Here is a 24776-nt window from a genome sequence, read left to right on the forward strand (position 1 = left end):
ATTGCTACATCTGCATTAGCATGTTCCCTTAAGAAAATTCTGATCGCATACTTCTATCAGAGAAGACTTACTTTAACCTGTTGGGCACAATAAAAACATCAGATAAAATGAATCAGTTTCACCAATATTCAGAACAAGAATTGTTTTATAAATGATGGCACCTTTCAGGGCAGTAAGGTTCAAGGATCTGCAGGAGATCAAGATTCTTCCATCGCCAAGATACTAAAAAGAGATAATGAAATGCAAAAATACAAAATTAAATCATACTCGACCCAGGTCAGAAGCTCCTTTCAGGATTCCAGAACATTAACATAAATCACAGATACGCAGCTAGTCCTACCAGTTTCAATAAGCATTTTATATTTCGGGGATTTAGCAGTCTCTTATCAGTGCAACTTGCAGAGCTTACAGTCAGGTTAAGTACCTAGCTTACCTTGCTCAAGGATACAACAACAATGGCTCGTCTGGGAATCCAGCCAATAATATCAGAGTTGCCAGCCCAGTTCCCGACCAATTCTGCTACACTGCTGTTTTGGCATCATTCAGGAAGGGCATATGGCACCTACCTGCACGTTCCCACTGAGTGTAACAAGGACATGTGCCGTCATTAGCACTAATTCCAAGACCACATTCAAAATCCCTCACCAGTATTGTATTACTGAGCTTTTGCACAGGTGTTGCAAAAAGACTTTGCTTTTAATTAAAATAAGGACTTTGTGAAACCAAAGTATGACATTTGCTCTGCTCATATTTAAATCCCAGTGCAGATGTTCAAATGGTACCCCTACCCAAAATACATGAGCGAGGGATGGACACGTGCCTTTAGAAGACACCCTTATCCAGAGCAACACAGAGACAGGGCTTCATGGTTAGCGCAGAATGTAGCTCTGGGTCTGGATCCTGGTCAGCCGGATCCTCTCTGCATAGAGTTTGCATGTTCTCCCCGTGTTCACATGGGTCAGGTTAGGTATACTACCATTGACCAAGGCACTGACGTCGGAATTGCTCTGGTGCAGCACTGTGGCTGCCCGATGCTCCTAAGTGTTTAGGATGGGTCAAATGGGGTTCAGCAGGGTTCAGCATAAAGACCCATAACAAAGAGATAAGCCCTCTTGCATTCACTCCTGTATTGCATTGGCTGGTCAGGGCCCAGCTCTGGCCTTGGGTGGTCAGGTACGGCAGCCTTTACCTGTCACCTGAGAGCAGGAAGGCCAGTGAGTGCAGAGGGCGTGTCTCCGTTAACACGCGGAATGTTTGCCATGGCGACCACCTGAGGGCAGATACACTGGGTTTGACAGAGTGCCTATTTGGCAGGAACAAGGACACACATCAACAGCGCTGATAAGAGTTTCTGCACACAGTCTGTCACAGTGCTTATGTGTACTGCCTGGTGTAAGGGAGTCTGTAATTGTATTATAAGAACTTAAAACGCAGGTAAAGTTTTTGGTTGACTGAACTAAGCATTGGACATTCAGACCGAGTGAGAGCCAGTAACATGTGTGACATGCTCAAATAACACATTTCCTTGGACTCAATTTCAAATACATAAGCTTTTCCTCATGAACTTAAATATCAGCATTGATACATGCTCTGTGGTGTCCCTGAAACCTTTGAGTAAAATCATAAATACAGGATGTGATTTAACATCTTCAATGAATATTCTAATGCTGATGTAACCACTCACTTTTCACTGTAAGTGAAAGCAATGGAGTTCTAGAACACTGATGTAGAATTCTGAAAATAAATAAATAAATGAACATTCCAAAACATTGACTCTTCAAACGGTTAAATTACACGTAGATTTCCATTTGTTTAACCAGCCAAAATTGGACTCAGGTCTTTATCAATTGATCATGCGAGCAATGCAATCATATCCAGCTGCCTGTCCCTGCAGTCAAGAGAGGTCTGAGTTTCTCTGAACGATCTCCTCTGTCATCAACACCTGGCTTCTGGGCTTCGCCTGGTGCGTAAGGGGGGGGCGGGATCTGCCACTCCTCCGCTCTTCGATAGGCCGGCTCTCTCCCAGCAAAGACAAATATTTTCCCAAGCCCAACCTACCGGTCTGACCTGCCTTTCAGCTCCGGAGTACAGATCCAATGGTAAAGTGCGGGAGAGGATTCTTGGCTGGGCTCGACTTCCCCCCCCACCCACACCCGAGACACAAATAGAAGAGGAGAGTAGCAACACATGTGCTCTCTCTCTCTCTCTCTCTCTCTCACACACACACACACACACACACGGAGCTCAGGGTGAGGACTGCGCAGCCCCGGCTCTTTCCGTCTCTACCCGTCGGGGAAGGACTCTGAACTTGGCGGACAGTTGGGCTCCGGCGTCCGGGGCGGGAGGGGACGACACAGGCGGTTTTGTGCGAGCGTGCGACCCGCCCACCCTCCTCCCTCTGATGGGGAGAGAGCCCTCCCTGCTCCCCGCGTCCCACTTCTCCCGGCCATGGGTGGGTGTCACAGCTATGCCCGCACCCGCAAGGCTGTGGCCTCCACAAAGAGAGTGGAGTTCTCCGAAATCGACGGACACAAACTGTGAGTAGCGGCCGTTCCGCCGTGTGTTGTGTGTCACTCAGCAGTGCAAGAAAGGGTTTGCCTTGGAATGTCTGTGTCTTAGAGTGTATAGGGCATGAATGTTCCACATAATGGTAGGACATGTAATACTTCTGAAGATTACTGGTTAGAAACTGTTTCCCAATGGTCTCGTCGGTGAGGCAGTATGCAAAAACGCCTCTCCGCGCTACTTTGTTTGGCCAGTGGATTTTGCTTGGCAGCTACTGCTACCTCAAACATTCTGCGTTGCACAACAATGGAGAAAACGGGATCCGCAAGCGCAGCGTTTCCAGGGAGAGTTCCTGCCAGGAGGCTCTCGCAAGGCGCCCAACCAGGGAGGAGATCTCACAGTGCTGCGCGTTCTTCGCTCAGCAGGCTTTGGAAATTAAAAGCGGGCGTTTCTTCAGACGTAAAAGTGGCAGTAATCCACTTCCCCTACTGGTTTTTCACCACCTGTCTCCAGGGCGAAAGTAAGAAACGCACAGCGTACGGCCGGTCGTCTGAGTAACGAGCTCTCTGAGCTTTCTGATAAGGCCCGTTTCACCCTCACCTCCCAACTCGAGCGAAGGGCGCATATTTGTCCGATCGCATCAGCCTTGGCGAATTCTTTCTGCTGCGATGCAAGAGAGCGCTGGCTGAGGCTGGGGCGTCCAGGCAGGGGACTGGGACTGCACTGAGGAGGGACAGGAGACACAGATACAGCATCTAACGCACACAATCCCCTGTGGACCTCTGGGCTACTCCACCATGCCAGCGGTGGCGTGTCGATGACTGGCCATCTGCCAGGACAGCTTTACATTACACTGTGTTTATTTGGCTGATTTTTATCCAAAGCCACATGAACCATAGTGAAGGTCACTGGAACAGCCACAGAACACAGGTCAGATAAGGTGCGATTTACATAAAGTATCAGTTATTCATAGCCGTGAATATCATGTCTAGCACACACAGTAAATGCTGTCTAAATATAAGTCGGTGAAGTTATGGCATGTCATAAACTAGAAGCCAGGCATGACTAAACTAGATACGGTAAAGAGCTACAACATGATGAAGAGTGCAACATGAAAGAGCAAGAAGATCAGGATACAAGTGATGCATGAGCGTGATGCTAGATTGAGGGGAGCTCTACAGAGTGTTAGAGTTAGTTAATATAACATGGTTCAAGGAATCTTTGTCCGTGAACCAATTTAGCTTCACCTTCCCTAGTTGTTAGAATGATACTGGGCAGCGTGTAGCCTCGTGGCTAAGGTGCATGGCTGGGACCCGGAAGGTTGGTGGTTCAAGCCACTTTGGAGCCATGATAAGATCTGCACAGCCTTAACCCCACATTGCTCCAGCTTAGTCTAATCAACTGTAAATCACTTTGGATAAAAGCATAAGCTAAATATATATATTTTTTTAACTGGGTTCAAAGGAAAACATGCGCTATTATGGCCTTCCAGAGTGGAGTGTGGAGAAGCCTTTTTGTATGCGTTCTGAAGAACACATGAAACTGGGGTCAGCCTGCGTGTTTTTCTGTCTTGCTCTCAAGCTCTTAATTCAAAAATCCTCCCAGTTTATGTGTGCAAGTGCGTGCTTGTGCAGGAAAGGCACCTGTGGAAATGTTGCACAACTCCACACGTAGGTGCAGCCATGGTAGTTTGCATGTGCTGGTGTTTATCTTCCTGTGGTATGGAGAGTTTGAGGAGAGAGGCCACAGCCTGAACAGAGAGGCCAGGGGTGCTGTAGCACAATGGGGTGTCCTTCATCTCCATGGGCAGCTACCTCCAACAGAACAGACAGACGACAGGGGTTTCCCCCGTACCATGACCACTGAGCTGGCTGGATAACCGCAGTTATAAAAACCCAGAACCCTAAAAAAAAACTTGAATATGGACTGGAGTAAACAGAGTTGTTGTGGGTTTTACTCAGCGTAGTTATCCAGCTATCTCAGTAATCCTGCTTCATGAAAAAACCCCAGTGAGACATGAGTGGCCTAAAGCGCTGTTGTTATCTGCTGTAACTTTCCGTACTGTGTGAGGGCTCACCAATCCATCACTGTAGCAAGAGTTGTCACGGTCGCCCAACCTCTCCCTCGCATGCAAGCCACAGCATTGCTTATCCTCCGGAGGAGAGCACGTTCCCCAGTTTGCATGAAATGCAAATCTGCCCCAGCTATCCTTGCGCATGAAAAAAACTTTTCTCTGCTTTCTAGGATGTGAATTAACATACAGGCACAGATAAAGAGCTACAGTCAAAACTGTCGCTCAGGGGTGTCAAACTCCAGTCCTGGATGTTTTTGGTGTGTTTCAGCATGAGAGATACATTTCAAAGTCTTTCATTAGTACACACCTTGTTCTCAAGGCCTAATTGGCTGCTGATTGAAAGGAAACCACAAACACCTGTAGACACTGCGGCCCTCCAGAACTGTTTGACACCCCTGGTCTAAAGCATTCTGACTCCAGATTCTGACTGACGTGACTCCAGCATGCAACATGTTTCTGTCATCCAAGACACTTGTATTACGTAAAAAAGAAAAGATATAAAAGATATAAAAATACTTTTTTCTCCTGGGTCTCAGGAGAATGCCTTACAGAGTTAATACGGTTAAAACAGAACTGTACTCTAGGGTCCTCATCACACTTGTCCCTATGTTCGATCTGCACTTCGTTGTATGTCACTCTGGATAAGAGCGCCTGCTAAATGCCCAAAATGTAATGTAATGTAATACAGGGCTGTGGGGTGGCACATCCTTAAAACTGCTCTGGTGCAAAGATGGTCTCTCTGGTCTCTTTTCGAATATGGACTGCGCCAGTGTCCTCTGAGGCTAACAGCCCTGTAGAGAGACACGTAATTGGCTGTAGGGTCACCAGGGGGAGGGGTTCTGTTGGCTGGGGTGACTATGCCCCGTCACGAGCTGGTCATTTGGGGAAGTAGTCTGTTTGTTCATGTTTCCGAGGACAACGCGTGTTTGTTTGTGCCCTTCTGAACTGATCTTGAAAACAGGAGAAAAGGGGAAGAAGAGCTCAGATGTGTTTTTTTCAAGTGACATACCATTATTGTACATTAATGCACTTATGAATACAGACTTACAGAGCTTGTAATTGTATGGCCTGATATCCAAAGGGTGAAACTGAGATGGCTACTGTTACGTGTGTCTGTCTTGCACCCAAAGGATGTTTTTCAACACAATATGGGTCTAAAAGCACAAGGCCAATCTGGAGAAATGGGTATCCTTTAAAAGTGTAAAAATGCATAACATACTCAGCACTCACATGCTGTGTTTTTAGACCGCAGCATTGACACAGTTGAGCTGCAGTACATCTGGCAGGCAGATTTCGAATGTAAATACCTCAAATTTCCATTACAGAACCTGGCTAAAAAGCCATCGCTACTCTGGCCTTTAAACCACCGATGGCGAGAGAAGCTGGACTGCGTGCGCTGAGTCGATCCCCAAATAGCATCAACACGCCGCAAATACAAACACAAACACAAACACAAACAAAGTCAAATCTTACTTCCACATACTCTCTTCAAATGTCACATTCCGAGTTAATGTCAACATACTTCTATATTTGCCTGATAACTATAAACAAGAATGTAATCATGAGTAAGCTACTCTTCTGAATAGGCAAATTAAATCACTCAAACCTCTTTAGTGAAGGAAATAGGCATGCTTATCATTCTGATACCTGCTGACCAAGCTTTCTTTGAGAATAACGGCCCTATATAAACGAAAATTTCCCCTAATTATCAGCTCTCTATAAAGCTAACCTAAGAACTGTCATCAATAACGACGGAAGGTGAATAAATCAGAGTGAATGTGCGTTGGCGAGGTCGCGTACGAGCATTAAACGGTGTAAAAAAGCAGTTTGCGGAGATGGAACGTTACGGCTCAGTGCGCACGAGGAGTCTTATCTGCGTAGCCAGCTGGGTGCTTTTCCGCTGCCTTGAGTGCACTGACATTTTGGATCCTGATCCAAACGAGCTGCTTAAAAATGACCTCCTATAGGTGATTTCTGGTCCCACGGAATGCTTTATCCTGCGCCTGATCACTAGCCTAGCGTGACTCTAGGATTGGGTCTCAGAAAGGAAGAAGGTCTCTTTTGATCTTGCGTACATTCATTTAAAAATATTATATATATAACAGAATAATTTAACTACAACTGACATTTACTGAATTGCTGAAAAGTAATAGGCCGAGTACGCAGTGCATTAACAATTGTATTTATTTATTTATTTATTTATTTATTTATTTATTTATTTATTTATTTATTTATTTATTTATTTATTTATTTATTTATTTATTTATTTATTTATTTATTTGTATGGGCACATTTTAATCACTGATTCAGCTTTTGTATGCAACGCCTATGCATGATTCTGTCAGTTTTCATGCATTATGAAAATTGTTATCAAAACATTAACTCCATGCCAGTGATAAACGCTTTTTTCCCCTTTTTTTTAATGCACAATAAACAGACACAAGTACGACGTCCTCATCTCACTGCCAATGGAGCAGAGCAGAATATACTCTGCTCTCATTCAACAGCACTGTGAAAGGGCACTTGACACATGGCCTTAAACATAACTAAAACGATAAAGCAGCGCAGACTGAGTTTAAAATCTTTTTTTTTTTTATCACATTGTGTGTCACCCTTTCACTTCGGTGCTGTTTGGGTCCTTGACACCGATCTGATAATGCGCCAGGATTATTTGCTAGTTGCTGATTCACCATAGCAAGTGTTCATGATGACTGTAATGCTTTTGTATGGCTCTGTGTTTTCTTCTTTCTCATGAGGTGTCCTATTGTTGCTCCCTGACATTTATATTTCAACACTGTAGCCTATTGTGTTGCTTTGTTCTCTCTATTTCCACAAAACCTCTGGTCAAGGTCTGGACTGGTCATTATTACTTCACATAATTTACAAGTATTATAGTTATAATATTTTTCAGTCAGCTTGCTGCAATTGGCAGCATCTGTTATAGAGGAATAGTGGACCATGACCCCTGACCCTAATACATGGTCATTTGTCTTCCTCCCTACCCCCAAGAAAAAACAACAACACCCAGGCAGTCCCCTGTCTTGAGGAGAAACCGTACCTGCTGCAGGGATACGTGTCGGAGTGCATCGCCAATATGGACATAAGGACCCTCTCCGTGCTCCCAGCCGGGCTTAACGAGGCCGAATGGATGGCCAGCAACAGTGAGTGTGCCATGCCTTTGGGCTAGGAGTCCTGCCTCTAGCTGTACACAAGGAGACAAAGCTCTGTGCTAGGAGTCCTGCCTCTCTAGCTGTACACAAGGAGACAGAGCTCTTTGCTAGGAGTCCTGCCTCTCTAGCTGTACAAAAGCAGACAGAGCTCTGTGCTTGGGGTTAGTGGTCCTTGTGCCAGAGCTAAATGCCTAACTCCCCATTGCACCAATCAGCTTGCTTAATATATCCAAGGGACCTACATTGTCAATATTTGGGTTTAATTACAGGTTTCTCATAAAAGTCTGTTGTATAGATAAATTGATCCATTTGGGTATTTTTGTTACCCTGGACACAGCACACTATTGGGAGTTTAAAACAAAGGTAGGAAGTTTTGTGTAGAACTAAGAAATAGAAAAAGAAACGTGAATCCCTTCCAGGCTTTGACTGTGTTACCAATTCAACAGAGAAAGAGCACACTGCCTTCTCAATCCATAAAATGTGGAACTGTGTATCTGTTGGAACAGTGTTGTGCATAACTGAAGCACAAGGTCATTTTTAACAAGCACAATGTTACTTTGTACAGTGATGAGAGTTGCCATTGGGATACTAGAAAGCTGTAAAGTATATCATTATACTTCCTGTTTCATTATACTTCCATTTTGAAAACAAATCCATTTATTGCTCCTCTAGTCTTCATCGTTCATCGTTCCCTGCCATGATGCAACATACTGTATATCAAACTCCTATGAACCTCAAAATGAAATTCACTGTTGTCTTTTTTTATATCCTTGTTGAAGCCAGAACGAGAGAGGTGGAAACAATCTCACTGTGTTTACAATAAAGTGGAAGGCGTAAAAAGAAAAATGTTGAAGAGTGTCCTTCTCTGCCATCTGAAATATGACTGAAATGCAGAACTGGGTTTCCTGGAATCTTCTTGCTTCCCCTCTTGACCTGAGCTTCCTGTGTTGGAGTTTGTCCTGGCTATGTCAGTTATTTGGAGACTTACTTGTGTGTCTTCGCTCCATTTCAGCCATCGCCTTCTTTAAGAACATCAACTTGCTCTCCAGTGCCCTGTCGGATTTTTGCACCACCAAGACCTGCCCCACCACTAGGGGGCCTGGCGACGTGTGAGTACCAATTACCCCCCTCTCCACAGGCCGGTTGGCCCGGTTATCTGTAACAATTGGGCAGAGCAGCTGGGGCCTGTTGCACAAAGCAGGATTACTCAGTTAGCTGAGTAAAATGGGGAGCCCTCCCAAATCTCTAACATGGACTGAAGAAAATAATAATAATACAAAAAAATAATAATAACTGCTGTTCTGGGTTTTACATTTAACCAGCTAACAGCAATCCTCGTCTTTGTTGAACAGACCCCAGTTCTAGTCCAAGCTTGAAATGAATTTGAAGTATTGGTAAATAAGATGCACACATTTGAAAATGGGTCATAAGGGTGATCTATAAATGCTTGGTCCATCCGAACGAGGAAGCTGGTTTCATTTTGAATGATCTTTGGCGTGATGGAATTATGCTGCTTTTCTGTCGCTCTTTGTGTAGGACGTACTACTGGAGCGATGAACAGGGGAAGAAGGTGAAGTGTTCTGCACCGCTCTACACCGACTACAGCATGTCCTACATCCAGGAGCTGCTGATGGATGAAGATGTGTTTCCCACAGGGGCAGGTGGGTGACTACACAGCCTCTATCACCTATGAGAATCTATGATATCAATAACATTTATACATCAGTGGTGTTCAATCTTATCTGCTGAAACAAAAACCTTCACCCACACTGACTCTTTTTAGATAAGATTGGACATCCTTGATGTACATTGCTTATATCATGGCTCCCCAACCATGTTTCTGGAGATCTACCGACCTGTCTGGTTCTGATTTGCAGTTTATTGTATGTCGATCTGGATAAGAGCGTCTGCCAAATGACTGTAATGTGATGTTTTCATTTCAACCCTGGTTTTAGCACACCTGATTCCACTAATTAGCAGCTCATTGAGCTCTCTAGCTGTTGAATGAGGTGTGCTTTGTTAAGGTTGGAGTGAAAACCTACAGGATGGAATATCTCTAGGAACAGGGTTGGGCAGCCCTGGTTCATATCATGCACTGTAATCTAATATAAACTTCTCTTTCACTGCTCTCAGGTACAGCTTTCCCCAAAGGCTATGTGTTCCTGGTGCAGAGGATCTTCCTGTACCTGTTCCGCACCCTGGCGCACCTGTACTGGGTGCACTTCTGGGATGTGGTGCAGATGGACATGCATCCGCACCTCAACACGCTTTTCGCCCACTTCGTGGCCTTCGGCCAGCAGTTCCAGCTGCTGGAGCCGGCCGAGACCGCCCCGCTGGAGGACCTCATCTCCGCCCTCGGCTCGTATCACGGGTTCTGAGCCCTGCCCAAAGGAGGGGGACGAGCACAGGGTCCTAGAGCCCGCCCGCCCGCCGCTGACTGACAGGGCAGGACTGCCGAGCTGGCCGTGGTCTCTCAAGATGTGGATTTGTTGGTCGATTGGTACGGCTCTCAAGTCTCCTCTCTTCAATGTCATAGGCGCGAGAACGTTGGTTGATTGGTTTGGCCTCCCCACAATGTCTCCTTCCTTCAATCACATGGTCATTGGTCAATTGGTCCAGCTCTCTCCCACACCGGTGTCCTCCCACTTCAATCCACACTCACAGCAGTGGAGAACATGAGAAAGGGAGAAACGTATTCCAAACCGCAATCATGCACCTTGACTCTGCCCAACCAAACAGGGGAGACATGTCGGCAGGAGACTGGCTCTGCTTAGAAGACTGAACCACATGCAGCCCGAAATTCATTCTGGTCTGAAACCCCACACCAGGCAGACCTGAGAGATCACACACTTACAGCACCTCAAAGGAAGCCTACTATGTCAATTACCAACATACTGACCATACTGACCGTGTTGTTATATATATTCACTCATGCAATTATACATCCCTATATATGTCATGCCTCATTGATGATATATTCTTGAGAGTCAGAGGATACCTCTGACTGAAGTATCTCTGCAAAGGCATGATCAATCTACTGAAGAATTGGTGGATTGCGTTGGCAGCAATCCTGATTCACAATCCCAGTTCTATGACTGGCCGCAAAGTAAAAGGAGTTTCATTCCAAATTTTTAAATGTATGTGCACACATTATCCCATTGTGTATCTACCCTGGAATATAGCAGGCAGCATGGTACTCATACAGTCAGGTCTATAAACATTTGGATGTAAATAAATAAATGGTACCTTGGACCCTCTACGACTTGGGGGGACTATGTGTAAAAAGGGTTGTAATTCCTACACCATTCACCCGATTTAGATGTAAATACCCTCAAATTAAAGCTGAAAGCCTGCACTTAGAGCGCATAACATTTACTACCAGCTCCAATATCCTGTGGTAGACAGCTAACATAACAATAACTTTGTCAATGTCCAAATATTTATGGACCTGACTAGCAGGTTGTATCTTTCCAGGTTTTACTGTAAGGTTACATTAGTTTGCCTACAGTATTGTATCCTGTAAAGCACTCTGGGAGTGTCATTACCAGGTACAGCCAATGAGCAGGGAGGTAAGGAGGCGACAGACGGTTGATCAGGAGGTAACTGTGTGTCAAAACCAAATGCCGCAGCTAACCCTACCAGATTCCCCTGCCGTAACTCAATTCGCTCCTCCCCATTCTCTTGTGGTTCCAGGCGGGAAAAAAAAAGTGTATCTCCATTCTCTCAGATCCTTCACATTCAGGACTGTCCCATGGCCTGAGCCTGCATGTGGCCCAAACCAGTGGCCAGGTCCTGGCTCTACACCCACACCTTGATATGTGAATTAAGTTATTACCCTGTACTGTGCTTTTTCAGCTCATGTTTTAAATCTCAACATTTGAGATTTACATTGTTAAACATTGTTAAAAACAGGTAATAAATGAATACTTAATAACGTATGCGTCACAGAATCTTTTAGAATTGTGCAATGATAGAACACAGGCAGCAAAAAACAACTATTATTTTTGTGGCCAACCACATCAACGTTTGCGATTTTAAAAGTGACTTCAAATTGTTAATCTTGCAGCAAATTACCCATTGACTGTCTACTTCCATAGAAAGCACACTGCTTCCAGCTGAATACGCATGCCTTTAAAATTATGACAGAGCATAGATTTTATATTCTGTCAGTTTTTGCATTACAGCAATACCTTGTGATCATTTTAGCATGCCTGTCATATTTTCATATCATAATCATAATCTTATCTCAGTGGAATTTCTGACTCCGGCAGCCATATGTGGTGTTTCCACTTATGAGATTTTTATGAATTATAATATCTGGGTCTGTATGATATATGAGATGTCAGTTTGTGACTAGAGCGAGATGCACGATTCTGGATTCTGGATTCTGATCTTGGAGTACATCAGCCACCAGCCGATTGTGGCCATGACCACTTTTACCATGTTGAAAATGAAAAAACTATTAAATCCATTTCAAAAATCCATTTACTATTTCTGATAAATACGAATGTATTATTTCCTTATTGGTTAAGTAAATGGTAATGCTCAGGGAAAAAAAAAACTATTATATTCCATGTTAGATATTACCTGCTGAGCTTTGTTAACCACTGATCTTCAAAACTATCTGCATGAGCTCATCTCTTGTTTTTCTACATCTTCTCATGTTCTCTATCCAGGTATAATAATTAATGTCCAAAACAGGCATGTGTTCTGGTCCCCAAACACAAGGTGAAATCTTTAGAGTTTAGAGGGTTTACATGTATTTGACGGACATTTCCTTTACATTTTGGAAATGTACATGGTGGAATAAATCCAACTGAAAGGGAAACTCTACATGAATGCTGCTTCATGCCACTGGAAAACATGCAAAGACAGCCAGTGGTTGTATCTCGCTCCCATGTGAATCCTTATGGACTTTGTTTAAAGCAGGGGTGCACAACTCCGGTCCTCGAGGGCCGTTCTGTGTACTGGTTTTTGTTCCAACCAATTGCCTTGTTATTACCCTGCAGCTGTAGCTCATACTCATACTCATACACAAGTCAGATATGATTGAGTCAATTAAATAATTAAGGCCAGAAGTTGGCACAAAATCCTGAAACGGATGTTGTGCACCCCTGGTTTAAAGGTTAGTGTGACGCTTTTCAGAGTGACGCTATGGCAACTTGGTTTTCTGAATGCATACAAGGCATCATAAACACAGGCTGGCCTGCTGCCTGCCATGCAAATGCGTGGACAAAGAGACAAGCACACCCTCATACACAAACACACACAAACGTACATACACTCACACATGCACATCATGCACAAACATACTGTCCCCACACACACACACACACACACACACACACACACACACACACACACACAAAATTCACAGAACAACGGAGATATTTAAACCCAGGATGTTTGTTGTTTAATCCTAAAAAAAATATATATTACATGATTGACAACATAACCCGGTTCTGGAGATTTCTGAAAAAAAGAAAAACAAAATAAATTTACAAAAACAAAACAAAAAAAGAAAGAAAATGAGAAATATGAACTAAACAAAAACTTAAAAAGCTGGAAATGATACTCTGACTTTTCTGTTGAATGTTATAAGAAGTTGGGAATCATTAAAATATCTAATAGTAAACGGATAGCAGATCAATCTGCAGGACATTGTGAGACATTTAGAAGTGTGAACGAACCTTCGGACCCACTCCTGTCAGATACATGGGACCGCCTGTTTCATCAGCAGCACCCAGTTATCGCTACGTCACAGAATGCTAATTATCCCCCAAAACCACACTACTGTCTCATTTTAAGCTGAACGTCTAAAAATGGACTACTCTGTTAATCATCTTTTTTTTTTAAAGCAGGGTTTAACTTGAGTAGAATTTGACGATACATTTTTAAAACGAACAAACAAAAAAGTAGCAGTGTTAATTACAGAAGTAAACAATGGCACGTGTTGGATTTCTACTTCAAACAATAAAGTGAAGTTTATAAGAGGGTGATGACGCTCTCTCTCTCCAACTTTCTTACACTTGAGACAAAGTTAAATAAATTAATACCATACGTTACATAAAAATCTGAATTGTATATACAAGTGGTAGCGGTCGGGGCGAACATCTACGTTCAGGTGGTGAAAACGTCGGATGAGACGACTGGGTTACCGCGTTCTTCCGCAGCAGTGACGGTGTGGGACTGTACATAGGCTAAATCTTGGTTTCGAAAAAAACTAAACGAATGCCATATTTTCTGGTTACTTCGTCAAGAAATGTGAAACGAAGCCTCTAGGGCTGTCGAACTGACTGGATATATGCGCTGTGTGTGTTTTCGGCGGTAAAAGGCTGGCCGCGGCTACCGTCGTCAAGGAAATGGTTTCGCGGTGGATAGTGAAAGGGTCATTCTCCTTGGCGGTCTCTCAACAGAAAACATCTTCCCTCCTCCCCGTTGATGGGACACACACGCCGGTGCCGCTCTACATGATCAATGGCGCTAAAAACTATGCACAATACAGTATGCGATGTGAAAAACATACAGACTACGTTTTGTCACTGGGATACTGTGGGGGGTTTATCCACACGTTGCAGATCCATTTTTCATCGATAAGCAATGTTAATTACACAATGGAGAACCATAAGTATGGACCATAAAATGAAATATAGTGACAACAACGATTTGCATTTATACAGCATTTAAGGATCCTAAAGGACCTTACAGTGAGGAGAGGACTCGCCACCAATGTGCAGCACCTACCTAGCGATGCATGGTAGCCATTTAGCAAGCCAGTTGTATTTATAAACAAATTTAATGGTGAATGTAATTTGTTGATTAAGTGGGGGATTAATAGACAGAGTGAGGCAGAGACTTCGGTCTGAACTTCTGGGAACCAACTACACACTTTTTATAGTCGATGGCGTGGGGTCTTTACTGACCATAGAGGTTCAGGACCTTAGTTTCATGGCTCAATGTTCCTGCAATACCGGGGCATCGGTTTTGAGTTGGTCCAGAGGGAAGACTGTCCCCTCCTGGCTGAAGAGGGATGACAGTTTGAACAATTGAACAATTTGTGCTACTGATTGGCCAGACTGTCTTCAAGCCTGACTGCCAGGTAAAGGGAGGGTCCAGCAGCCCTCGATTTCAGGAACTGGGCATAATCTCTCAACAAGCCGGAGAGACATTTTACCTGAATTACAGACGCTATGCTTTCTTTGTCGGCTGTAAATGTGGAATTTGGCCTTTGAATAGAACATCAAATTTAAAACATGGCTACTTTTATCCAAGTTCTCCATAAATGGCATTTAGTTTCACATCGACGGGGAGACAGAGAGAGAGAGAGAGAGACAAGAAGGGAAAGTGTTGTAAAAACTGGCAAGAGCTAAAACCGTGTATGTACAAGGGTGACTGGAGAAAGTGAGCGGGACTGCCTGATTTCTGCATCCACATGAAGTTACCCTCTCTGTCTCTCTCAAAAAAACAAACTCAGGAAAACAACACGGATTCTACTATATACAGGCATTACACAGGAAATGTCTAAACTAAAACACTGGTTGTGAATAAAAGCACAGCGGTAGGGGGTAGGGTGGGAGGGGCACGGTTGCCGGGTAGCAGAGCAGAGCCGTCTCAACAGGTCTTTGACAAGGAGCACAGCCTCAAGTCTACGACTCTCCTTCTGTCATCTCTCTCACCGTCTGTGACTTGTCAAAATCCGCCGGCCAACACTTTCCTTCAGGATTAGGATGCCCCCTGGTGGTGGAGAGCCGCTAGCAATGAACGGCCTAGTATGGAAACCACTAACCCACGTGGAAATGCAATAGCAAATAGACAAACTGGCCCCTGATGGTTATGCCATTCCACCTATTACACCGGCAGCTACACTCACCCCCACATACTCTAGATCAGAGGTCTCTAACCCTGGTCCTGGAGAGCTACAGGGTCTGCTGGTTTTTGTTGTTACTCCACACTTAATGAATCAATTAGAGCAGTTGATTACATGGTTAACTCAGCTCACCTGGTTACAGTACCTGGGTCTCAACAGGGTGCTGAATTTAAGGTGAAATAAAAAAACCAGCAGACCCAGTAGCTCTCCAGGGCCAGAGTTGCAGGCCCTGCGTACTCGCATTGTTAACATGGCCCATCCTTCAGTCTCACTTCATGGGAAGCTATATCGCTGATTCACAGCAGGTATTATAAAGAGGACCGGCTACAGAGAGTCTGTTAGGGGAATTTCACCTCAGTGTGAGCTAGGGGGATAGGGGGCAGGACGAAAGTCTCTGTTTCCAGGAAGTGTTGCTCTGTTGTTATGGCAACGAGCCAGCTCCCTGGTCGCCGGGCGTGTAAACGAGTCCTAGCACAATCTCTACAATCCCTGGGCTCCTCCACTGCCTTCGTTCTCCTTGTTGTTTATCTCTCTTTTTGAGTGAACTGTGTTGTAAATGAATCCCACCAAAATATCCCTCGTTCTCCTTCTGTGTCCCTTCAGGTCTGAATATTAATAGTGGTTTCTATTTTTTTTGTCGTTTATAAAAGAAAAATACAGGTAGAATAACATAAGAAGTGACGATAGCTTGACGGCTGCTTTGTAAACAATCCAATCGATGTTGTCTTCTATCAGTCTCTGTAGGAGTGCAATCTCCAAACTGGCATGAGTGACTGGCAATGCCAGAAAACAGATTTTCAAAGTCAGAAAGGGAAAGATTTGCTTTCTCATAAAATTTCAAAAAAAAAAAAAAAACCCTCAAAAACAAGACTTTATATCCTTCATGAATAGTTTTAGGGGACTTCCAGTTCTATTTGCATGCCCACTCCTCACTCCAGGACTACTATGGAGACACCCTGGGGGGGAGAGGGTGGTATTGGGGGGTATTTCGTTAAAAAGGCTGCATACATGTTGGAGTGATGAAAGCATTTGGACAGCCCCTCCCTCGATGCTCGTCTCCGGAAAGCGGAGGGCTCTGTTCTCCAAGGATAAAGTGTGATGGACGTACGGTAGGGTCCCTGGCCCGAGAGGAGAGCGTGTGCTCGGCATCATCCAGCTGCTGTCTCAAAGGAGGAGTTTGCAGGAAGTCCACCTCACAGCTGGGCATGTGGGAATCGTAGTCCTTTGAGAGTGGTTGTAGTCCTTGGGGGGAATGCGAGAGAGCGTCCCGCTGGAATGGCGTCCTGTCATCAGCCAAGCCGCCCGGAAGGGAGAAGCGACCGTCGGGACTCGCTCCGTCCGCTCACCGCGGTTCTATTTCACGAAGACCCGCTGTAAACGACGGCCAGCTGAGGTGCTGTACAGTGACGGTAACTAACAGCAACACGACACGCAGCCTTACAATGAATAAAAAAAAAAAAAAAACACAAACGGGAGAAAAAAAAAAAAAAAAAAAAAAAACACTGAAATGTGGTGACGTGACATCATCAGTTCTGTCACCAATACTGATCTAGGTGACCCAATCAGGCCCGCCCTTCCTGCAGCTGTGGGGTCCGTGATTGGCCAGTGGAGTGGTCCGTCTGCGCTCCTGCGGTGGGAGAACCGCGCTTCCTGCGGCGGCTAGGCGTCGGACAGGCAGCTCTGTACACTGTCCATCCACAGCTGCGCGTTCTGGCTGTCCTGGGCACAGAAGTTGTACACCCTTTTGGTCGTCTTCAGCTGCCGGGAGGAGGAAACGACAAGAGGAACACTTAGAGAGCCCAGCAAACCTCAAATAAAAGAGCAAAAAACTGAAATGGCTGCTCTCAGGGTACACAAACGTCAGGCATGTCAACATCACGGACGTGTGTGAGTGGGTAATGTGTCTGTGCCTGTAAGTACGAATGAGTAATTACAACACCAGACAGAAAAGGAAGTAGCACTTCACTTAAAATGCCTTTTATCCATAAATATTTAAAACTTCTCCAGATGCAAAACTTGTAATTTTCTGAGTTTAGTGTTTAGTTCACATACGACCTTTTCACCTTAAATTGGTATTACAAACATACAGCTTTGCATGTTTACCATTTCATCTCACCAAATTAGATCACACGGCATCAAGATGAAGACATAAATTTAACAGTTTTTTTAAGCGATGTCACAGAACACAAACTGACCTCAAATATAATACTATGAGAGTTAAACTACTGTGCTTGATAAGCAGTCTAAACAGAAAGGACAAATATCACCAGTATTATACAGTAACATGACTGAACATTGATACTGAAAATGGCAGTAAAATGTACTCACATCAAAGAAGGCTTTCTCCTCCACGTTTTTGGGCGCCCCCATGGTGGGGGTCCCGGGGGTCACAGACTCCACCTCCGCCAGGTCGATCACGCCCTTGCAGTCCTTGTCCTGTCGGGTCTCGTAGTATCTCAGCTTTTAGACGGAATGAAAAACACGAGAACGGTGAGACTCATTGAGAAGGATGTTTTCAAAACACCTATGAAGCATTTTTTAAATATATTTTGAACGGCATTTGTCTTTTCATTTGTGTTGTCTGCAACGAGGCCATGATCCTCGGGTGAGGAGTCGGACGTGAATGGCACATCATAAACGGACTGCGTTCAACAATTCACGCACACACACAACAAGAAGGCAGTCACGCAAGGCTCATCAGGAGCATTTAGGCAGGTTCGGTGTCTTGCTCAGGGACACCGTGACACTTTTTGTCCAGATGGCCAGGGATTGAACCAGGAAATCAGTGAACTGCCAGACAACCTCTACAGTACCGTCAGCCCCAGCTGCTGAGCAGTGCCAGGAGGGGAACGGCACTCTCTCCCGCCCTCGCCGTCCCTGACCAGGGCGGTGCTCACCTGATGCTTGGTCTTGTCCAACACAAACCAGCGGGGCTTCCACGGCTTCAGCAGGGCCCCCTTCTTGTAGAGGATACCCTCAAACGACCTGGAGGGGGGGGATGGGTGCAGGTGAGAGGGTGTCCCAGACTTAGTGTTAGTCAACACACGCAGCTGGAAGCGTGATACGTTAAGAGCTGTCGGACCAGGGGGGTTGAAGGCTGGAATGAAGCAACATTGGAAGGGGACCAGGGGACCAGGGGACCATTCAATCAGGCCGGGAAGGACACAGACACGCAAATTTTACATTGTCCAGTTGGGAACCGCAAAATAATCATTTGAAAACCACTTCGACATTCCGGTCAAAAAACCAAATGCCTGGCAACCCGAGGCCGGGACCTATCTTGAGCCGTAAGGGAAGAAGTGGCGTGGCCTGGGAACGGGTGCTCACCTGTTCTCGCTCTCCGTGCTCTGGAACTGGCTGTACAGGGTGCTGGTACTGGGCCGGCCGGTCATGCTGCCCGCGGGCGTGGAGGTGGAGCTGCCCTCGTTGTCCATGGTGATGGAGGAGCCCATGCCGCCATCTTGCAGATACACGCCCTGCGAGCGGCGCTGGTGGCTCAGGTTGGAGGACATGAGCAGGGAGGAGGAGAGCGAGTGCTGCAGGGATGATCATACATATATTATTGCTTTACTTTTACATTACATTACATTACATTCATTTAACAGATGCTAAATTGTCATAAAGTATAAGTTGTCTACAGTCATGAACATCAAGTCTAGTTCATAGTAAATATAGGCCAGTCAGTAAGTCAGTAAGTATGACATGTCAAACTTTCATTACACATTGCCCCTACTGTTTTAGGTTTGAGGGGGCCAAGCAGTCCAGCAGGGCAAAGTCACCATGACACCACATCCTCAGGAAGGACCCCTGAGTCCATGGTATCGACACATGAAAGCGTTGCTGAGATATGCCCTCACTTCCTGTTTGGTGGCTTGGTGGCCAATTTTTATTGGCATTACTGAACAAATGATTTTGAAAATCAAAAATCCATCTGGTCCGAAGATGATATGTGCCAAATTTGGTGAAAATTGGGCAAACTTTGTGGCCTTAAACCTTTCAATAAATTCACATCAATAAGGTTGACATGAAAAGTTGACATGTCTCGGTATCACCAGACACAAAGATTATTTTGTTTAACCACACAGATCACCAGTTAAAAGCAAAAAAGAAACCGGAACCATAAACAAACAAACCATGTATGTGACATGACTATATTATCATATTTTACTCATTTGGTACATAGCAGCACACTTAATTTCCCTCTGTAGAGTGTCGTTTGTGAACATAACCTCCTACCTTCCCATCTCTGACCACTAGGTGGCAGTAGACAACACTTTATGAACCCCACAGTACTGAACAGGCCCTTAGGTCACACGGCTGTACTGTCCAGCAGCCAACAATATCCTTTAGAATCTAAGCAAACCTGTACAGACTGAATAAAGTAGTGAGTTTGACCCCTGTAGACCGACCCCTTTAGACACCCAGGGTTGGGTGCTGGTTGGCTGCAGACATATCCCTTTAGAAACCCAGGGTTGGGTGCTGGTTGGCCCCTGACACACTTACCCTGCCCTCCAGCTTGCTCTCTATACGCTGTGTGGCTTTGATCTTGTCCCAGGTGTCTTTCCACTTCTCTGGCACCTGCCCAAGCTCTGTTTCCAGAGACTGCAGCTCCTGGAGGACACACACACGTGCACGCGGGCACACACACACAGATATACACTCGTCAGAGATAACCAAGGGCAGTTCTACCGTTGCACTGCAGCACTAAGTCAGATCAGAAGTGGTGGATAGGGTACTTGGTCCAGAATGCCCTTGAATATCCTTCAACTGTTCTAGTAAACACTGTGTAATTCCCTCTGAAACAAGGCATTTTCAGAGCAAATGAATGTCACAGCAATGAACCAGAGGTAGAGATAAGATAAGCTTGCGATGACCTGGTTCTGAAAAGGGTTCATTCAAGTATGAGAAACTGTCTAAATAATATCAGTCTCTTCAATCAGAAGCACTTTATGCAAACCAACCACATTGCAAAAACAAAGCAAGGTCTAATCTGCTTTATACATTACATGAGACCTTTTCAGAGCAAATGACTGTTATAGCATTGCACCACAAGATAAGCTTGCAAAGGCCTGGTTCTGAAAAAGGTTAATTTTAGTAAAAAACTGTCACAATAATATCAAGTCTATCAGTCTCTTCAAGTCGCATGCAAACCAAGCAAATTACAGAAACTAAGCACCGTTTAATCTGCTTTGAAAGCCCCCCAAAAAATAACAGTAATTATCTTTTCAATACCGACTATCTCACCAGTACAGAAATAGGGTAATCCCTCCAGACAGACCTACTTTTGATAAAGGACTGAAAGCGGCCATCCAACCCAGGTTATGAAACGGGGGATAAGACGATGTATGGATAAAGGGGCTTTAAACAGACTTTAGACTACAGTAATTAATGGGGAGAGCTGGTTGTGGGAATCCGGCCAATAAGCTGGAACTGGATCTGGGGACAGGGGACTGGGGACTGGGGACTGGGGACAGGGGACAGGGGACAGGGGACTGGGGACTGGGGACTGGGGACTGGGACCAGGGACTGACCTGGAGCAGCTTGCTGATGGCGTCGGGCAGCACCTTGCTGCAGCGGTCGTAGCAGGGCCACACCACCTTCCGCCGCGTTTTGGGCGCGGCTGTGTCGGGTTTCTCCGCCTCGTCGGCCGGTTGGGCCGGCCCCTGCACCAGCTCCCAGTCGAAGGAGGGCCCCTCGGCCAGAGTCTCCTCCGTGTAGAAGTCCCACACCTTCAGGTTGGAGATGTTGCTGTAGGGCTTCAGCACCTGTGCGAATAAAATGGATGGTGAGGGCAGTACACCAAACGCGCCACCGGGTGGCAGAATAAACACACAGGGGAGAGTCTGAGCAGAAAAGAATGCACTGCCAGTGACAGAAAGCCTTCTTCGTGCCTTCAAGCCCACAGTAAGTAGGTCAGGTCACTTCAAAAACATAACACCCTAGGGATTTCTGGCAATTACGTCAGTAACTGTCTTGATTCATCTATGCCTCACCTCTCCATCCTCAGGGGCGAACATGTAGTTGAAGAAGATGGGGGTCTTCTTGTTGAGCCGGTCGATGTAATCCCACACAGACTTCACCTGCTGACTCTTCCTCTCCCCCTTCTCCTCATACATCACACCTGTGGGGATGAAGAATGTGCACGCTAGGCCACGCCCTTGAAAAAGTCTAACTATGGACACCGTGCACTTCCTGTCCACCCAAAAAAGCAGTGTCACTGCATTTCAAGCAGTGTTTCATCCTAAAGTAATGAATAGTGTTAATGCAGAAGAAGCTCCAGGGAGGTAGACTGCAGTCTCTCTCTCACCCAGCTCTATCCTCTCATAGTCGGAGTCCAGCAGGAAGGTCCTGAAGCGGTTGGAAACGTAGTGGTAGGCCAGGAACTTCAGGTAGTACTGACTGAACTCAAACTCCATGGGGAACTGCAGGTGAATCTGCAGGATGAGGGGGACAGTTTTGAGTGTAACACAACAGAGCATTTCCTGGTTCACAGGAGTTTCCCCTTGACCGTAATTGGCCGATTCCTCTTACAGTGCAGCTCCTAGGTATCAATGACAAGCTACCTAGGCCACCGCATGTTTTAATGCACACATGGACACATACACAGACAGATACACTCACACTCATTCACACACTCACAGACACAGACACAGACACACACAGACATACACACACACCTGGTGCACGCAGTCCAGGAACTGCAGGAAGACGGGGGTGAAGCCGCTGCTCTGGCTGCTCAGAGTCTGGGCGCCGCGGTGGCTGAAGCGGTGACCGAACGACAGCCACTCCTTCTCCACCAGGAGCCGGAAGCCATCGAAGGTGCGGTAGTACGGGTCCGACAGCAGCTGCACCAGGGACACCACCTGCAGGGGGAGCCAGAGAGCGCTGCGTTTGGAGACAGTTCTGGGGAGCAGCCTGTAGTGTAGCATAGCAGTAAAGGTATATGGCTGGGATCCAGAAGGTTGATGATCAAGCCCCAGTGTAGGCACGATAAGATCCGGAAAGCTGTTGGGCCCTTGACTAGCCCTACTTTACTCCAGGGGGGATTATCCCCTGCTTAGTCGAATCAACTGTAAGCGGCTTTGGATAAAAGCATCAGCTAAATAACAAATTATTATTATTATTATTATTATTATTATTACTATTATTATTAAAACCAGCTTCTGTTCAAACACCCCCAGAGGCTGCTGTCCTGAGCTGAAACCGCTCTGGTAAAAGTGCCTGTACTGTAACCTGAATGCTACTACTTTTAAACTCATGAAAGGGGCACATGCTGGAATGCCCTTCGTGCTGCCACCCAAACACTATCTCTGCAGTTAATTTCCATGCACTTGTTTCCTGTTTACATTCCTGTCCTTCTGTTTCCAGTAGTCCAGAGGACAGCCCTCTGCACCACAATACCAATCCTTGAGCGAGAGGTCAATATGCGGTCAATAGTGTGTGGGCAGTTAATGGGCTGCATTATGTGACCAGTTAGCAGTCAGCATTGTGTGACCGGTTTGCAGGCGGAGCGAGCAGTTGGGGTCAGCAGTATTTGATCAGTTTTTGGTGGGAGTGAGCAGTGTGAGGTCAGAGTGAGCAGTGTGAGGTCAGAGTGAGCAGTGTGAGGTCAGAGTGAGCAGTGAGAGGTCAGAGAGAGCAGTGAGAGGTCAGAGAGAGCAGTGTGCGGTCGGAGAGAGCAGTGTGCGGTCGGAGTGAGCAGTGTGAGGTCGGAGTGAGCAGTGTGCGGTCGGAGTGAGCAGTGTGAGGTCGGAGTGAGCAGTGTGCGGTCGGAGTGAGCAGTGTGAGGTCGGAGTGAGCAGTGTGAGGTCGGAGTGAGCAGTGTGCGGTCGGAGTGAGCAGTGTGCGGTCAGAATGAGCAGTGTGAGCAGTGTATGGTCGGAGTGAGCAGTGTGCGGTCAGAATGAGCAGTGTGTGTGCTGGGCGCTACCTGTGTGGTGATGTCCCAGCCGTCCTCCAGGCTGACCATGACCGAGGAGCCAGTGTCCAGCAGCTCCACCACCAGAACAGAGACCTGCAGGACCTTATGGAGCTGGGCAGACAACCACGGACACACGGTCACGGGCACGGTCAGTAAAAAATAAACAACAATACCCATCGAGACAAACCAGACAAAAAACTAAAACCAGGCAGACGGTGCTGGAGGCCAGTGTGCTAATTCAGGACTAAAATATTTTTTCACAACTGCTTGTACAGTCAACATAACAGGTAAAGCATTTCATTAGACAGATCTGAATGTCAATTGGAAGTGGAATAGTTGCAGGAAATAATCTTTTGGTACATGTACATACATTATTTATAGTACGTAATACACTTTTGCATTGGCTCCAGGCCTATATGTTGGGAACTGTAGCCTGAAAATAATTATCGTCCGCCCTTACCAGGCACATCCACTCGGACTCCTCCAGGCAGCGGTAGAAGGACTGGCTGGGGTCTGAGGAAGAGGAGTTGGGCACGCACGCCTTCATCAGCTTCTTGAAGCTGGTCTTCACGTGCCTCACTTCGAACACCTCGATGGGCACCACCTCCCACTGCTGGAACGAGTCCTGCTTGGTACCCTAAGGGTCAGAGGTCAGGGCCAGAACAACATCAGTCACCAACCTGAAGCCCACGCTTGTTTACTAAATTACTTAATGAAATTATGGACAGTGGTTGCAAGCAGTATTATTAAGTATATGAGACTTCAGTCACATAATAATATTGCATTCAACCATGGTGTATAATCTTGTAAAAATAAATTCAATGATTCATTTTTCGAGTGCATGCTAAAGCTACTAAATCACAGTACAGACCTAACCCGTTAGTGACATATTCTGTAACATGGCAGTAAAGATAGAAATTGCTATTCGAACCAATAACATCCAGATGTAAGTAGCTCATTGTCAATCACTAGTGTCGTATGCAAAGTGTTCTTCCCCTGGCTGGAGTGGGAGAGGGGGGGGGCTTACCTTGAGTTGGGACTTGTCTCCGATGATGTAGAGGTACGCTCTCTGCTGCCGCAGGAAGTGGGCCTCGGGAGGGCCTCCATTGGCCTGCGGCGAGTCCTTAGCCGCCAATCGGCTTCCTGCGTCGGGGTTGTAGGCGCTCATCCGGCCGCTGCCACGGATACTGCCCCATTTCCCTGTTGGGGGGAGGGGGGGTCCACACGTATAGGCGTCAC

At 45.9% G+C, this 24776-nt stretch overlaps 2 protein-coding genes across 6 annotated transcripts in view; one reads left to right on the top strand and one right to left on the bottom strand.

The window, feature by feature from the left end:
- The first annotated feature begins 2224 nt into the window (after window positions 1–2224).
- Window positions 2225–11683, top strand: LOC133134708 (MOB kinase activator 2-like). Its single transcript, XM_061251020.1, has 5 exons — window positions 2225–2537; window positions 7589–7740; window positions 8762–8858; window positions 9286–9410; window positions 9883–11683. The coding sequence occupies exons 1-5, from the start codon at window positions 2449–2451 to the stop codon at window positions 10125–10127; spliced, it is 708 nt and encodes a 235-aa protein (XP_061107004.1). The 5' UTR covers window positions 2225–2448; the 3' UTR covers window positions 10128–11683.
- A 1454-nt stretch (window positions 11684–13137) lies between these two features.
- sbf1 (SET binding factor 1) overlaps window positions 13138–24776 on the bottom strand; it is a 69059-nt gene continuing 57420 nt past the window's right edge. For all 5 annotated transcript variants that reach the window (XM_061251176.1, XM_061251174.1, XM_061251173.1 and 2 more), the window contains 12 exons: window positions 24565–24737; window positions 23998–24174; window positions 23547–23648; window positions 22294–22479; window positions 21924–22050; window positions 21610–21737; window positions 21148–21381; window positions 20120–20227; window positions 18944–19152; window positions 18514–18601; window positions 17945–18076; window positions 13138–17374 (listed from right to left, as the gene is read on the bottom strand). In XM_061251176.1, coding sequence (XP_061107160.1) covers window positions 17276–17374; window positions 17945–18076; window positions 18514–18601; window positions 18944–19152; window positions 20120–20227; window positions 21148–21381; window positions 21610–21737; window positions 21924–22050; window positions 22294–22479; window positions 23547–23648; window positions 23998–24174; window positions 24565–24737 — 1763 coding nt within the window. In that variant the 3' untranslated portion in view covers window positions 13138–17275. The remainder of the gene's footprint in view (window positions 17375–17944; window positions 18077–18513; window positions 18602–18943; window positions 19153–20119; window positions 20228–21147; window positions 21382–21609; window positions 21738–21923; window positions 22051–22293; window positions 22480–23546; window positions 23649–23997; window positions 24175–24564; window positions 24738–24776) is intronic.

This window comes from Conger conger, chromosome 8, assembly GCF_963514075.1.
Source record: "Conger conger chromosome 8, fConCon1.1, whole genome shotgun sequence".
Lineage (NCBI taxonomy): Eukaryota > Metazoa > Chordata > Actinopteri > Anguilliformes > Congridae > Conger > Conger conger.